Below are 16121 nucleotides of genomic sequence, written 5' to 3' on the forward strand. Positions count from 1 at the left end.
CCTTTTCATCTTCGGGAGAGGTCAAAAATATACTTTCCAAATATACTTTTACATAAATATGACTATGATGAAAACTTTACCAATCTCCACATGAACTGTCAACAAATTAGTTAATTTCAAGATGATTTTGTTCTTTATTAACCAAAAAGTCTATTAGCATAATTGAACTGTGGAACTAATTGCCACAGGACTGCACTGAGGCCAAAACTAAGTAAGATTCTAAGAGAATTGAAGATTTATATGGATAACAAGAATATCCAGAATTATAATAGTTAATGCTAAGAACTTTCTAAAAGAGATATTAAATTTCATGCTTCAGGGTTTAAACCAATCTATTAGGGAATAGGACACATCTGCCTAATGCAAGGTATCTTGCACCTTTCCTCTTAAGCACTGGGTGCTGGCTGCTGTTGGAGACAGGTTCCTGCACTAGATGGACCACAAGTTTGATAGAGTATGGCCTTTCTCGTGTCCCTTAGCCCTTTAAAATATATAGACAGATTACTCTTTCTGTCCTTTTTTCTCAGCCTGCAGGAAAAATACTTTGGATAGTTTACAGGGTGTTGTGTATGTACAACATACCCACCCACACAAGCATGCGCACATTAAAATTAAAGAAAAGAAAAACTAATCACGTGAGCTCTCTATTTAGTTTTGTAAACAAGTAGTTCCATGGCCATTTTGATTTCTTCTGGGAGCAAATCCAATAGTCTATGTAAAATTTCTGTGAAAGTTATCTTCTGGACCCTCAAGCCTCCCCCTACTGGTTAAAAGTGTCATTATTCCTCTGCAATGTGGTGGGAGATCATGGTCATGAAAGGAAAGGAAATCTTGGTTAGTTAGAGACCAATCCCATGGAATGCTTTGAGTATCAGGGCATGGAACTTGAAAAGGACTCTGTATTAAACAGAGAGCAAAGTATCACAGGGAGGTATTCATAATGAGCTTTCTGACTATGCACAGAGAGATTTGTAACATTTTGTACCACCTCAAGCTTTCTCCAAAGAGCCTGGCTTCAATCCTAGATATGATGAAATACAATGATTAGCCTGAAGGATAGGGTGCAATCTTATGGCCAGTCACAGATGGGCAGATTGATTTAATCAGAGGGAAGAAAAAACCCATTTTTAACTGATGTTGTAGAGGAGACAAGTTCTTTGAAGCATTCCTCTCTTTCTCCTAGCACCATATCAGTTTGTCTGGGTTCAGCTTTAGCCAGTGCGCTTCGTGCTTATTTCAGCTAGGCATTGATAAAGCTGGGAGATATACTGTTGATATTTGACATAAAGGAGTTGCAGAGCTCGATGTCGTCCAAATTCTGCTGGCACCTCAACCCGTATTGTCTCACCAGCCCTCTCAACAGCTTCATATAGATATTGAATAATGTGAGGGAGAGGACCAAGCCTTGTGGGACTCAGCAGCGAGGATTTTGGAAATGGAAGAACAGGTTGCTCGTAATGACCTTCTGCGTTTAGTTTGAAAGAAAACACCTGAACCATTTTAGGATGTTTCTATTCAGCTCTGAAGCTTCTTGGAAGCAGGTCAGGATACAATAAGATCAGATGCTGAAGAGAGATCCAACAGAATGAGTATGGATGTACTTCCCTTGGAGGTCAACCAGAACAATAAGAACAGTCTTCGTAGCATGTCTCGGCCTGAAACTTGCCAAAGATACTAGCACCTAACAGGTGGCATTGGAGACTCTTTTTTGCAAGGTGCTCAATTAGCTTGCTTAAAAATTGGAGACAAGACACTGAGGGCTCGTCCACACTGGCACTTTACAGCACTGCAACTTTCTCGCTCAGGGGTGTGAAAAAGCACACCCCCGAGCGCTGCAAGTTTCAGCGCTGTAAAGTGCTAGTGTAGACAGTGCACCAGTGCTGGTACCTATTCCCCCTGTAGAGGTGGTTTTTATATAGCACTGGGAGAGCTCTCTCCCACTGCTGATGCCGCGACTACACAGCCACATTAAAGCACTGCTGCTTTACTAACTTTGCTAGTGAAAACATGCCCTAAGTGGTTGTGTACAAAATCTATTGTTGAGTGATGCTTTTATTACTACTGACTAGAATGTTGCTCGTTTTAGGGTGCGTTCCCCTCATTATATGATGTAATGACAATCTGTTAGTAGAGGCCCCAGATGCTCTCTACGTCTTCAGCAGGATGCCCATGGACAGTTACACTGCAACAGGCTACTGCAGGGTAGATTCACACCCAGCTTGCTGTGGTCTAATTGTTGTGTAGACAGGCCCTAATCATGTGAATGGGTTGAATTCCTGGGAGGAAGGTGATGTTTTTCTGGTACTGCTCTCAGACTGCTGTTCTTGGCAACCTATGAAGCCCTCCCAAATGCAGGTTAGCTTCTCTGTAAATATCCAAGAATAGAATCAGCCTTCCTTGCAATACTACCACAGTGTAAGCTCATGTACAGTTTATATCCACCACCGCAATCTCTCTTCTTGATTGCTTTTAAAATGTGCCTCTCAAAATGTCTATACTCCCTCTTCTTTACAGAAAGCCTCATCTCATTTCAGTCTGTTCAGTGTCCTACTTTATCCACATAATTAAGAAATTAGCCTTCTCTTCGTGATCATTATTTCAAACATTGAGCAGACTCAGAACTCATCTCTGAAGGCATCTTACTTGACCACATCCTTCCAATCCAATGGAACACCACTGACAGTGCTGTGTTTTCTCTCCCTAATCCATTAGTGTATCATATCAGTACCATATTGCTGGATAATAAAGGATATTTAAGAGACAGTATTGTGTTGGATGCCTCATTTAAACCCCAAGAGATTCATGTTGGAAGTCACTCTCTTTATGCATTCTGTATGTTGTGTCAAAAGCATTGATCACCTTCTCTTATGTTTTGTGCATCTCTGCTCCTGTTTCTTTCCTGTTAAAAACTAAGGATAATTTTATGAATTCAATCACTAGATAAATCTGATACTGTGTCCATATTCTTGTGTCAGTATTTTCTCCTAGATATACTTAGAAAAGACAAATTTCCAGACATATTTAAAATGATAGAAACCTTGAATGTTTTATGATTAGGTAGGTTTTTTGTAATCATTTGGATAGAGGACTGTCTTTATACATTTAAAGAGTAAAATTACAGGCTCATCCTCTAGTTTGGCAATAGCATACTGTCTCTTGAAATTCTGGCTGTCACAATCTGGGAATGCTCCAAAGACAGTGAATTCTGCCCTGGATGGAGTAAAAGAGGATGGCTCCTTGCATTATTTAACGGAAACCTTCCCCAGCTGACATCTGGTCTTAAAGAGAAGCCCTGAAAGCAAGTCCTTCAGGCAGGAGAATGTACTTGTAATTTATGAAGCTGTAGTTTGGAAGGGAAGGTTTAAGAGTTAAAATACTGAGGATCCTTCTCAGGACTCCAGGTCAACTTTGATCAGTGACAGAGACCTGGCTAGCAAAACAGCACCCAAAATGAAGAAAAATTTTTCTAACAGTTCAGCTGCAATGGAGATGGGCATAAAGCATGTACAGTTCAGATTGTTTACCTGAGTCCTCGCTATCATAGCAAGTCCTGCTATACTGCTGTAAATCCACCTGAGAGGGCAAGTCTTGAATCGACACTGGAGTTCCTCTCGGATCTGCATAAAGCAGCAGCAAAGGCTGATAATGACCCTTGATGCACTTGGTCACAACATCTTTCCATTTTGGACCAATCTGAGTTAAAAAAACAACAAGAACAAGAACACGCCTTAGCTTTTCTTTTTACTTCTCTCAGGCAAACCAGGAGACTGGTTCTTAACCTCTTCATATGCTGCACTGTACAATCAAGTAACACTCCCTGCGCACCTTCCCGCCCTCCCCAAAGATTCTTGATGCCCAAAGTGACAAGGGACAAGTGATAAGTGATCACAATAAAGCTGCACTAATTCTACCCAGAGTCCCACTCTACATTCACATGCGGAAGCATTTCATGCTTGTTACAAACTCTGAAATGTTACTGAAAGTAAAGATGTTAATTAAAATTGACATTTCCGTGCCTTCTTCTGACAGCCATCATACTGCTGTCATAATTTGTGATACCAGTTGGACGGGAGCCCAGTGTCAGCAGAGACCGGAAACAGTTTATGCCTTGTTTTGATAATCAAGATATTTACCTTTTTATAGTCAAACAAAATTAATGTTTGCTAGAATATAGGCTTAAACGAATATTCTTTCCCATTCAGAGTTTAGTCATGCTAAGAAAAACTTTTTAACCACATGAAATTTCCCAACACTTCACTGACCAAAATCAGGGCACATTTTTAATGTTATAGCTTTGGTACCAATGATTATCAATTAATCTATCATAATTTACAAGATGCATTAAATAAAAAAAATAAAACACGCAAACCACAGATTTCCAGCACTGGGATTAATTAAGATCACAGCTAACATTCGGTGGAGACTCATCCAGCATGCAAGAGGTTAAACACTTTGCTGTATAATCATTTCTTCTTCTGAAAGGTCAGCATGACTGTATTTTCTGTTTTGGTGAGCTGAACTTTAATTCTTGCAGCCAGTATTCATTTGAAAACACTTCTCTGTGTTTTAGTACAAGTTTCCAGAGATGCACAGAACACCTACTCCAACAGGTCTGCTCCTTACACAGATATTCTGTTGCAGCACCGTATTATCCTTAGCAAGGTTTTACTGCAGAGGAACATGACCAAGAACAAGTGGAAGGCTTATAGCTCTCCCTTAGAGACTGTGCTTGGTGAGATTATGGAAGAAAGCTCTCCTTTGTTACTTTTGTGCCTTTGTGACAAGGGGAAATAGAAGGGGAGGGGCATGAGATGAAGCCCAACAAAATAATGAGATGTAGTAATCATGTGCCAAGATCCCAGTGCTGATGGCTTTGGTGCCAAGCATTTCACCCTAGGTGCAGAAAGAAAAAAGGCACTGGTAAGAGAGGGAAGAATGCGCCGTAGGAAACAACTACTAGAGGGGAGTGGCATCCAGATATTTCAACTGTGAACCTTAGGAGAAGGGACTCAATGGCAACACCATTTGTCTGGCGGGCGGTGAGAAATACATCCAACGGCATAAGTGAATTGTAGGATTCCAACCAACAGCATAAAGGCAAGACTGGCAGGCAATTAAACAGAACCAAAGAGAAGGCCTCTGGGCCTTGTGGTACCACTGAACAGTTGTCAGTTTACCTGGTACTGGTTGCCATGCAGGTCTCTGCTGTACAGAAGTCCACAGCTGTTTCAACATTTGCCATCAGCAGTGCAGGCACCAAGAAATCAAAGAAAGGTCAATGGGAATTAAAAAAAAACAGTCTGAGGTGACACCATGAAGATCAGAAATAATGTAGATAAGGGGACCCTCCCATCATATAACTAGAAGGCATCTTTGAACGGAGAAGAAATAGGATCCTGAACACTCATTTTTCTCTTCTTCCCTTTCCCCTTCCAGGTCCCTCAGACTCTTCACCCTCTCTCCTCTCTTAGGCCTTATTTTTATTTCTTTACGATTCTCCCATTTTAAGTAGGTTATCCTCTGTTGCAAAATCATGTCTTCTGGAGAAAGCATCTCCTCCATCGGACTTACAGAAAGCATTAGTTCATTCAGAGAAATCTTTAGGAGTTAAGTAGGAGTTAAGTAGGACCTCAGGTGTGAGAACACACACACAGTTTCTGGAAATCTTTGGAAAGCAGTATGGATCTACACCCTCACCAATACTCAAACAGTTCTTACCATTTACAAAAATAATCTCCTATTTCCTTACCTCTTTGACATGGGCATCATCAAAGTACATCCACTTGCGGATCTTCGTTTGGAAGAAGAAGGTGGAGTAATGTTTTCCGTAGTAACAGATCATTCCCACCAAATACAGCTCTGACTGTTTTGCTCTGTCATCAGTTACTCTGAAAAAGAGCTTCAAGGGGTGAGGAAAAGGAGAGAAGAAAAAATTATATAATAAAATTCTGTGCATTAAAATACTGTGTTTCATTTGAAGAGCTAAAAATGCTCTACAGAGCTGCATTAAGTGTTATATGCCATTTTTTCAGATGGAGAAACTAAGGCACAGAATGGTTAAGTGATTGGTCCATGGTCATACAAGTCATTGGCAGAGGTGGAAACGAATCCAGGTTTCCTGACAGCCCACAACTGCCTTGTAAAGAAGGCATTTATATCAATGATGTAATTCCCTGCTAGACTTTAAAGTGTATTTCTGTTCTGAAAATTAATAAAAATGGCACTCTCTTTCTCAACAAGAAGCCTACTCCCTGTATGTTTTCTGTTACATCTTGTGGCTTTACTGAGTGACTTTTAAAAAGCTACTCTTTACCTCTCTCTTTGCACTCCACAGCTAACACTGTTCTGGTATGGAAGGAGGAGCTGAAGTCTGTTCTGGCTCTAGCAAGGACAAACTAAAGTCAGTGGCCTTGCAGAGGTGTAACTGAGGGCAGTAGTAGGCCTCCAGAGTCTATCAGTGGTGGAGGTGTTGGCTTTCAGATCCCAAGCTGATTTGTGTTGACTTTTAAAATTGACCAGATTTCATTTAGAAATCACTGACACACAAAAAAGCTCTTTTGGAGTCACTTTTCTATGCATTACTACTTTACATTTTAAGGGTCAAATTCTGTTCTCAAGTGATGCATCTGCAACTTAGTGCAGTTTCATGCCAAACAGTTCAATTAGTTTCTCAGTGTTAAGTGAGTAACTAGTGATAATTCCTATTATGTGGCACACCAACAGTTTAGACCCCAAATTTAAGTTATTTTAAAAGTACTAAAGTCTCAGAGGAGCTGACCTCCAGAGTCTAATTACAATATAATATAACCATATTCAGTCACTGAGAAAGTTAAAATACTACATGAGCCAGTATCTCCCAGTCTCTTGTGTTATCTCTAAAATAAGATAGCTGTGACCAAATCCTTGGATGGGGTTACTTAGGAACAAGTTTTTAAAAAAACATAACACACTTTGGCTCCATTACAAACACAGACAGGAATAACTATTGTTCAAATGGAAAAAAAACACAAATATTGGTAGGGAAATAGACATCTACTTTCAAAAGAAATTGGCACAAACGAAAATCCCCCTGAAAATGGGAAACATTTGGATTCAGATCTAAAATTGGCACTTTGGGGCCACTTCCAATTTTCAAGCACCTAAAGTGACATTAAGAATATAAAATTATTAGAATTAACATTTTAAAATATGCAATTGATTAATAACTAAGAATATACAATTAAAAATTCTGTACAAGTGTGCTTGTCCGTGTTCTTTTAAATCTGTTTCCAACAGTTGCAACTACTCACTAGGGCCAGGGAAGTAAAATGATTAGGTAAACGAGACACCACCAATCAGAGAAGTGGGACCATTTCCTTCCTCTTCTCTATTCCCCTCAGTAACGTAGCAGATCTTGTTCAAAGAGCAGAGCACTCACAAAGGGGAGTTACCTAAACTATGGGAGTAAGGAAGAGCAAGGAGACAAATAGTTGATCCGATGCCAACAGTTTTTCACAGGCTTGGTGGAGCATTCACAGAGGGCCCGATCCTTGGGTTGAGCCAAGCTCCTCTCAATGCAGGATTGGGATGGTCAGAGGCAAAGGTGGCTGCATGCCATGTTTATGCTCCCATGATCCCAGAATCAGAGGTGAACCTGCATCCTGAATGCATACAAGTGAACAGCACAGACATATTTTGGGAAAAGGGGATTTTGAGAGATTGTCAAATGTGCAGTAGACTCACATCTCCAAGTTTGAGGCAGGTGCCCAGGCTGTGAATGACATCCTCAGCTAGATCTGAGTGGTCTGAATCCCACACCAGCCCAATGGTGATGATCTGGGGAGAGTTCATGAGCACACGACGTATACGGATCTTTTCCCCACAGTTACTCTGAAACAAAACAAAAATCCGCACAGACATTTTTTATAACTATAAAACTGAATGGAATAAACAACTTTGCAGTTTACTGTATTACCACTGCAGGGTCTTGCCTCTTGCTTCAATATAGAAGGTGACTGGAGTGCAGCAGATTCTACATGCTCAACATATGAAGATGGGGGAGAGAAGAGCAAACTATGTGAGGACTTATGCCAAATTCTGCCTGGTATTCACATGTGAATACAGTCAATTCTTCCTCAGATGAAGGATAATGCTTAGAAGATATAATTGCCCCAAGGGAGGCATGTAAAATAGGGAGAATGGGTGAAAATGGAGGGTGCTCAAGACTCCAGTGGAAATTGAAAGGATGGCTCACTTTTCCACGCATTATTGGTATCATTCTCTATTTTCTTTTCATCTGCACCTGTGGTTAAAAAGTATGTTTCGCACTATTGAATCGTGACAAAGATTTTAGCAGAAATACCATCTACCTGACTGCACTCCATGCTCTCAGTTTATACAAATCCAGATCAAATAAAGCTATGGAATTGGTGTATAGCCAATCACATTCTCTCAGCACACCATGGCTGATGGATTAATTAAGGTTAGACACATATCAGAAAATATTCAGCAAGTACTTGGAATCATCCATAATGCCAGATAAAAAAGGATTCATTTATTTTCTTATCACTTGATGCAGAGAAAGCCTTTTATGGAACAGAGGGGAACTTTCTGTTTCAAGTCCTGTCCAATATTGACATTGGCCCTCAGTTGCTTAAATGGATAACTGTTCTTAACCTGAGCCCAAAAGGAGCTGGGAGAATTAATGTGGTTAAATTTACCATGTTTGAATTACATAGAGGGACTACGCAGGGATCTCCATTGTTATTTTTATTTTTTGCAGAGATCATGAAACCTTTTGCCCAGGAGATACAGGAACAATGAACCTACCTATCACAGGAACAAAACTTGCAGGAACACATCAGAAAATATCTTTATATGCAGATATAAAATTTTTGTATAAACAAAATTACTGTATTTCCCTAAAATTAGTTTCTATATAAATGTATGACTTGGGAAAGCATCTGGATTTAAAGTAAATTATGCCAAATCTGAAAAGCTAGCTACAAATTTGCCAGATTCTAAAAAGTCAATCCTCTATAAAGCATTTGGATATGAATGGGCAACAAATTCTATAAATACCTGGGAATTCAAATCTCAAACAACCCAGAAGAGCTCTACAGTTTAAATGTTAAACTATTACTTTAGCATGTGAAAAAAGATCTGGGATGCTGACAGATGTATGCAATTTCTTGGTTAGGAAGAACTGCCACAGTCAAAATTAATATTTTGCCAAAAAGAAAAGGAGTACTTGTGGCACCTTAGAGACTAACCAATTTATTTGAGCATAAGCTTTCGTGAGCTACAGCTCACTTCATCGGATGCATACTGTGGAAAATGTGAATACAGATTAACACGGCTGTTACTCTGAAACCTGTTATTTTGCCAAAGATATCTTTCTGGTTTCAAAATCTTTCTGTGATCATCCATAACACCCTAGCAGGAAAACAGACGATGTTATCGGAATGTACACGGAGTAAATAAAGAGCAAGTGTGAGTGCAGATACTTGGTACGGTCCTATTAATCAGCAGTTCTCAAACTTTCTTTTTCTGTGGACCACTTGAAAATTGCTGAGGGTCTTAGAGGACTACTTAACGATCTTTCCAAATGTTGTTTGTACCATTAGCTAACTATTGTAAAGCGTTTTGGATAAAAGTGCGATATAAAAAAACCTTAATAATTAACTTTTTTTGTTCTACAAATAAAAGCATACAACTCATATTTTCATATCAGTAGTTTTACCTTTCTAATGTGATGGATGTGCCCATTCTCCCCCGTTGCGGCAGCCCCCAAACTGGGGCTGGGAAGGAGAGGGGTCTCTCCCTCTCTCCCACATCGCAGCAGCCCCCGAGCTGGGGCTGGGAAGGAGGGCCATCTCTCTCTGGCAGCTGCAGCCCTGGAGCTGGGGAAAGTCACCTCTTTCTCTGGCCGCCGCAGCCCTGTACGTCCCAAATTCCCCCCATCTCACCCCACTACCCCCTCCCACCTACACCCTATTCTTGCCAAGGCCACCAGATCACCTTACATGTGCGTCTTCTCCACGGTCCAGGCACCTAATTAGTGGAGCCACGTCTGTGTCCTTCATTTGCTCATGTGCGGCCGCACAGGCGTACACATTAGAGGGAACTATCCAAGGACCACCTGAATGGAGCTCACAGACCACTGGCGGTCCATGGACCACAGTTGCAGAACCTCTGGACTAGATGTTCCAAATATTCAAGGCAGCAGTGGACTGGAGGGCACTCTAACCTAAACAAACACTGGTGCGACCTAAGAACTCTTAGTACCAACTTAGCGGGGCTCCAGAAATCTTCTGGTTCTGGTGTGTATATTCTGGTTCACCAAAGACCATAATGTGAGATTTCAAATGAAAGCCAGTGACACACTGATCATCAATATCACTGTGAAATGTATGTACCTGTACCATGCAAGGAGTTATATATCTATACCAGAAAATTATGTTCTTAAGCACGTAAAGTTAAAAGCAAGTCACAAAGGATCTTGATAGGCTCTAAGATAACCTCATTCATTGGCAGCACTAGTCTAACTGAGGCCTCAGATGTTATAACGTCCACCAGCTAGAGGGATTTTTCCCGGACCTCCTCTGGGTGGATATCAAGTGCCATAGTCAGCTTCCTCAACAGCTGCTGATGAGTCTTAAAATCATCGAGAGATGGAGAAATAGGCTCCGACACAACTGTGTCAGCTTCTGGTCCTCTTTTAGCTGCTTGCAAGAGGGATCCTGCTCAGTGCCGGGCTCAGTACAAATGCTACAATGCTTGTGGCAATGATGCTTCCAACACTCAGAAGATGGAGCCAGCTGACATGGTTCCAGAAGGGCCACTGGTATGGCACTGGACCCAGCTACGCTTAGACCAAGGATCCCTCCTGAAACTGGGACAGAAACCAGGGTCCCTGCTGGAACTGGGACAGAAACCAGGGCAGACAGGTGGCATATCCCTCCTGAAGGGACCAGCTGTATTGGGACACATAGGAACCTACTTCAAAGCCTGATGATGACGAAGCTTCTCCTTGAGACCAAGGCAGTGCCATACTAGTCGATATCAGAGAAGGCAGCTCAGATTCTAATGGAACCAGGGATATCTTCTGTGGCTTTCCTCTAGACAGTGCTGGCCTCAATGGTGCCCTGATGGCTGCATCCAGTGGAGCTGGTCGGTGTGGAGATGAAGGCATAGGAGGCAGTATCCTGGGCACTGGTGCTGGGCAAGCCTCTTGAACAACTGGTGACATCGGCACCAAGAGGTTCCAACAGCTCTCTCACAGCATCAAAGGCCTCAGAAGTAGACAGTACCAGGAAGATAGTATGCGGTACCAAGACATGAGGAGATGCCAATGAAGGAGCTTTGGGAGTCAGTCTTTAAAGGCCCCACTGGGCTCTGGAGTCAACAAACTCCCATTTAGAGATATGCACGGGGGAGTGCTTCCTCTTTGAATGCCCTCTCGACTCCTTAGCAGAGTTCATCTTCTTTGATTCCCTCAACAACCCCAGTACTGAGTCCAATTTCTGATGCCTCTTCTTCGGTATAAGACACGCCGATCTGCCTCTTGATTCCAGAAGAGCTGGAGGTGCGCTGACAGACTCTGAGGTGTTCAGTACCCAGATCAATGAAGAGGGCTCAGGTGGAGGCCATAGCGCCAATTCCATGAGCAGATATTTCAATCTGGCTGCCCTGCCTTTTTTCAAACAGGGCTTAAAGCCCTTACAAATACCATATTTATTGCTCACATGAGCCTCCCCGAAGCACTTAAGGCAGCTAGGGTGAGGGTCACTATTTGGCATAGCCTTGCTGCAAGAGTGGCAGAGCTTGCAACCCGGAAAGCACAGCATACCTCTGGTATTGAGGCTGGTACCCAAACTGGGTGCTGGAATCCACCAAAACAACAAAAACAAAAGAAACTCTTTAATATTTGCCAACTAACTGTACTGACTATACATGGTATTATATACAGTTACTAAGAAAGACTTCAACTAGCAAGGATAGGGAGATCCAACAGCCATCACAGGTGGTAGGAAGGAACAAAGGGGAGTATGGGGCAGCTCACACCTTTAAGCCTGCACGATGTATGTGAGACAGCAGAGGATGCTGAAGCAGCCCTGATGGGTACTGCTAAGGGTAAAAAGAAAAGGAGTACTTGTGGCACCTTAGAGACTAACCAATTTATTTGAGCATAAGCTTTCGTGAGCTACAGCTCACTTCATCGGATGCATACTGTGGAAAGTATAGAAGATCTTTTTATACACACAAAGCATGAAAAAATGGGTGTTTACCACTACAAAAGATTTTCTCTCCCCCCACCCCACTCTCCTGCTGGTAATAGCTTATCTAAAGTGATCACTCTCCTTACAATGTGTATGATAATCAAGTTGGGCCATTTCCAGCACAAATCCAGGTTTTCTCCCCCCCCCCAACAAACCCACTCTCCTGTTGGTAATAGCTTATCTAAAGTGATCACTCTCTTTACAATGTGTATGATAATCAAGGTGGACCATTTCCAGCACAAATCCAGGGTTTAACAAGAACGTCGGGGGGGGGGGGGTTGGAAAAAACAAGGGGAAATAGGTTACCCAGCTGTTACTCTGAAACCTGCTAAGGGTAAAAACTTTCCAATTGTGAAGTGGAGTGCACAGACACCTGCAGTAGAATGGACAAATGCAATCACTCAACAAGAAAATTTATTTAAGATACTGTTCCAATAATTCCTCACACCAGACAGTTTAAAAAACAGAGAGAGATTGAATAGGGACAAATATTGGAGAAATTGTGAAAGAGGAGATTTTATGCACATATTGTGGCTATGTCCAGTCATCAGGGAGTACTGGGATGCAATCTGTAACCAAATATCACAATGTGTTGGATATTTATTATCAAATGGCCCTTTGGTAATCCTCTTTGGGCTTCTTAGTAGCAATGGGCATACAAAAGGAAATAGAGAATTAATCAGCTAGTAGCTGCTCAGCTACTGATAGCTTCTCTATGTAAAAAGAAAAATAGTCCAACCATAGAGGAACAGTTAAAAAAAAATACGGGAGGTTGTTAAGGAAAAAATAATGCATCAACTATGTACCCAGCAAAACAGAGGACAAATAGATACTTAGATATTTGGTTACCTTTTATTCAGCACTCAGACAAGTATATTCACCTGCAAAAAAAATAGCACACCTGTCCAATTTTTTAAATATTAACATTTGATGGAGATACCTGGTGTGTTGAGTATGTGTAATCAGAGATTTCACTCAATCTAATAAAATCCATGCTCACTCTGTAATATGGTAACATCCTGTTAAACAGAGATTTGATGACTATTTTCCTGTATAAATGTTCTCTTTAAACATGAGCTCACTGTTGTAATCATTACCATTTTGTTTCTGATACTTATGTGGCAAGGATTTGTAAACCTGTTAATACTTCCTAAATAAATAAATAAATAGTAAAATAATTTTTTGTGCAAGTACACGTACACATACAAGCACACACACACACATACACACACAAAAGGGCTGCGATCAGGAGCATTTTCAACACCCTGGAAAAAAGTTTCCCATCCAAAATAAGAGAACTGCAATTCCAACAAGTGATACAAAATTAAAAAGCTTTCTATTTAGCCTTGCCAGAGTCACTGTATCACCTTCACCACCCTTAATGTCAGGTCACTTTAGGCTGCTTTGCACAGATTCTCAGGACAAAAAACCCTTTTCATAAAAGGCTTCTCATCGCCAAGAGGCCTGTTTCACCACTGAATCTAATCACTCCTGACACTTTATCCAGGGAATGAAAGATAAAGTGGGGATGGGGGGAGGGATAGCTCAGTGGTTTGAGCATTGGCCTGCTAAACCCAGGGTTGTGAGTTCAATCCTTGAGGGGGCCATTTGCGATCTCTGGCAAAAATTGAGGATTGGTCCTGCTTTGAGCAGGGGGTTGGACTAGATGACCTCCTGAGGTCCCTTCCAACCCTGATATTCTATGATTCTATGACCTCTTCCTCTCAACAGCAATTTACAAAGGTGGCTTAATCTTTATAAGATTAAATCATCAGGAGTCTCTTTGCAAGCTTCACTACAGCATCTTTCAGTCCAAACAACCCAAGAGAGCATAGCTTGAGATTTCCATGTCATCTTTTTGGGGGTTAGTAATAAGTCAGCCAAAAGCAAAGGGGTGGGGGGGAAGCCTTTTTCCAAACACTGGGATATTTACATCTTAGGGAGAGAGAAGGACACATATATTCTATTTTCCAAATGTCATTCAGGTGGCTGACGTTAACTACAGGAATTTGTGTGGTCTCCCTCGGGGCAACTGAATTGCCTTACCTGCTATTATCTTCCTCTCTTCTCCCATTGGTTTGAAGTGCTACTGAGCTATACTGAAGGAGCACAACTAAATTCATAACTTTCTGATAGAGAGGAAGGAATGCTGAGTCCTGATACAGTGATTCATCTCTTGCATTACAGGAGGTGCTACTTTTAACTAAGCCACCTCAGGATGGTTCCCCAGAATGTTAAATAAACAAGCCAAAAAGTAAGATGAGGATAACAACAGAAGAAGGGGAAGCGATCAGCAAACGATTTAGTCAAACCAAAGAATTCACACCAGATAAATCAAAGGGCTCTTGTCTTCCACAAAGGCTATATTCTTAGTAAATTATGACTTTCCATATTTTGATTGAACTGATAAAAGCTTGCCAATTTTTTAAATGTGAAAAATATATATTCATCTACTTTCATTCTCAAATTGCCGAAGCATTTTTACTCTAACTTTCCAAAAAGGAGACATTCATCTTTGGCAGAAACTAAGCATGGAAAATTTCAGTCAGAAAGGTGAAAGTTTTGGAAAGTTATAAGCAACTGAAAATAAAAGGGTTAAAATGGAAATGCTGACACAGCCTTGGTTAGTGCAGTTGTTACAATTCCTGCTACAATCAATGCCAGTTTCTTCTCCTTCTCCTCACAAAGGTTCACCACTAAACTCCACTGAGGATCTGACAAGATTCGTATCCCAAGAGTACACAAAGCTATATTTTTAACAGCAGCAATAATTTACAACAATGGCTTATAGTCACCAAAATGCATCAAGAAGTTTGCCCATCCTTCTCCTAGCTACTAATTCAGGTCCTGACCCTGTATGTACTTCAAGTTAAGCACATGCAAAAGACTTTGCAGGATCATGGCCTTAGCCCTGGTCTACACTAGGACTTTAGGTCGAATTTAGCAACGTTAAATCGATGTAAACCTGCACCCATCCACACTATGAAGCCCTTTATTTCGACTTAAAGGGCTCTTAAAATCGATTTCCTTACTCCACCCCTGACAAGTGGATTAGCGCTTAAATCAACCTTGCCGGCTCGAATTTGGGTACTGTGGACACAATTCGATGGTATTGGCCTCCGGGAGCTATCCCAGAGTGCTCCATTGTGACCGCTCTGGACAGCACTCTCAACTCAGATGCACTGGCCAGGTAGGCAGGAAAAGAACCGCGAACTTTTAAATCTCATTTCCAGCGTGGCAAGCTGCAGGTGACCATGCAGAGCTCATCAGCACAGGTGACCATGATGGAGTCCCAGAATCGCAAAAGAGCTCCAGCATGGACCGAACGGGAGGTACGGGATCTGATCGCTGTTTGGGGAGAGGAATCCGTGCTATCAGAACTCCGTTCCAGTTTTCGAAATGCCAAACCCTTTGTCAAAATCTCCCAGGTCATGAAGGACAGAGGCCATAACAGGGACCCGAACCAGTGCCGCGTGAAACTGAAGGAGCTGAGGCAAGCCCAAAAAAAAGAAGGCTGTCATTCAATAAATTTTAAAGTTGTAAACTTTTAAAGTGCTGTGCTTAAAGTGCTGTGTGGCATTTTCCTTCCCTCCTCCACCACCCCTCCTGGGCTACCTTGGTAGTCATCCCCCTATTTGTGTGATGAATGAATAAAGAATGCATGAATGTGAAGCAACAATGACTTTATTGCCTCTGCAAGCGGTGACTGAAGGGAGGAGGGGTGGGTGGTTAGCTTACAGGGAAGTAGAGTGAAACAAGGGGAGGGGGGGTTCATCAAGGAGAAACAAACAGAACTTTCACACCGTAGCCTGGCCAGTCATGAAACTGGTTTTCAAAGCTTCTCTGATGCGTACCGCGCCG

General features: G+C 41.6%; 1 protein-coding gene across 14 annotated transcripts in view; it reads right to left on the minus strand.

Moving 5' to 3' along the window:
- The window catches only part of USP54 (ubiquitin specific peptidase 54), a 270753-nt gene that overhangs the window by 73095 nt on the left and 181537 nt on the right, over positions 1-16121 (minus strand). For all 14 annotated transcript variants that reach the window (XM_077821027.1, XM_077821025.1, XM_077821032.1 and 11 more), the window contains 3 exons: positions 7723-7869; positions 5750-5899; positions 3525-3693 (listed from right to left, as the gene is read on the minus strand). In XM_077821027.1, coding sequence (XP_077677153.1) covers positions 3525-3693; positions 5750-5899; positions 7723-7869 — 466 coding nt within the window. The remainder of the gene's footprint in view (positions 1-3524; positions 3694-5749; positions 5900-7722; positions 7870-16121) is intronic.

Source organism: Eretmochelys imbricata, chromosome 7 (genome assembly GCF_965152235.1).
Source record: "Eretmochelys imbricata isolate rEreImb1 chromosome 7, rEreImb1.hap1, whole genome shotgun sequence".
In the NCBI taxonomy this organism is placed as follows: Eukaryota; Metazoa; Chordata; order Testudines; family Cheloniidae; genus Eretmochelys; species Eretmochelys imbricata.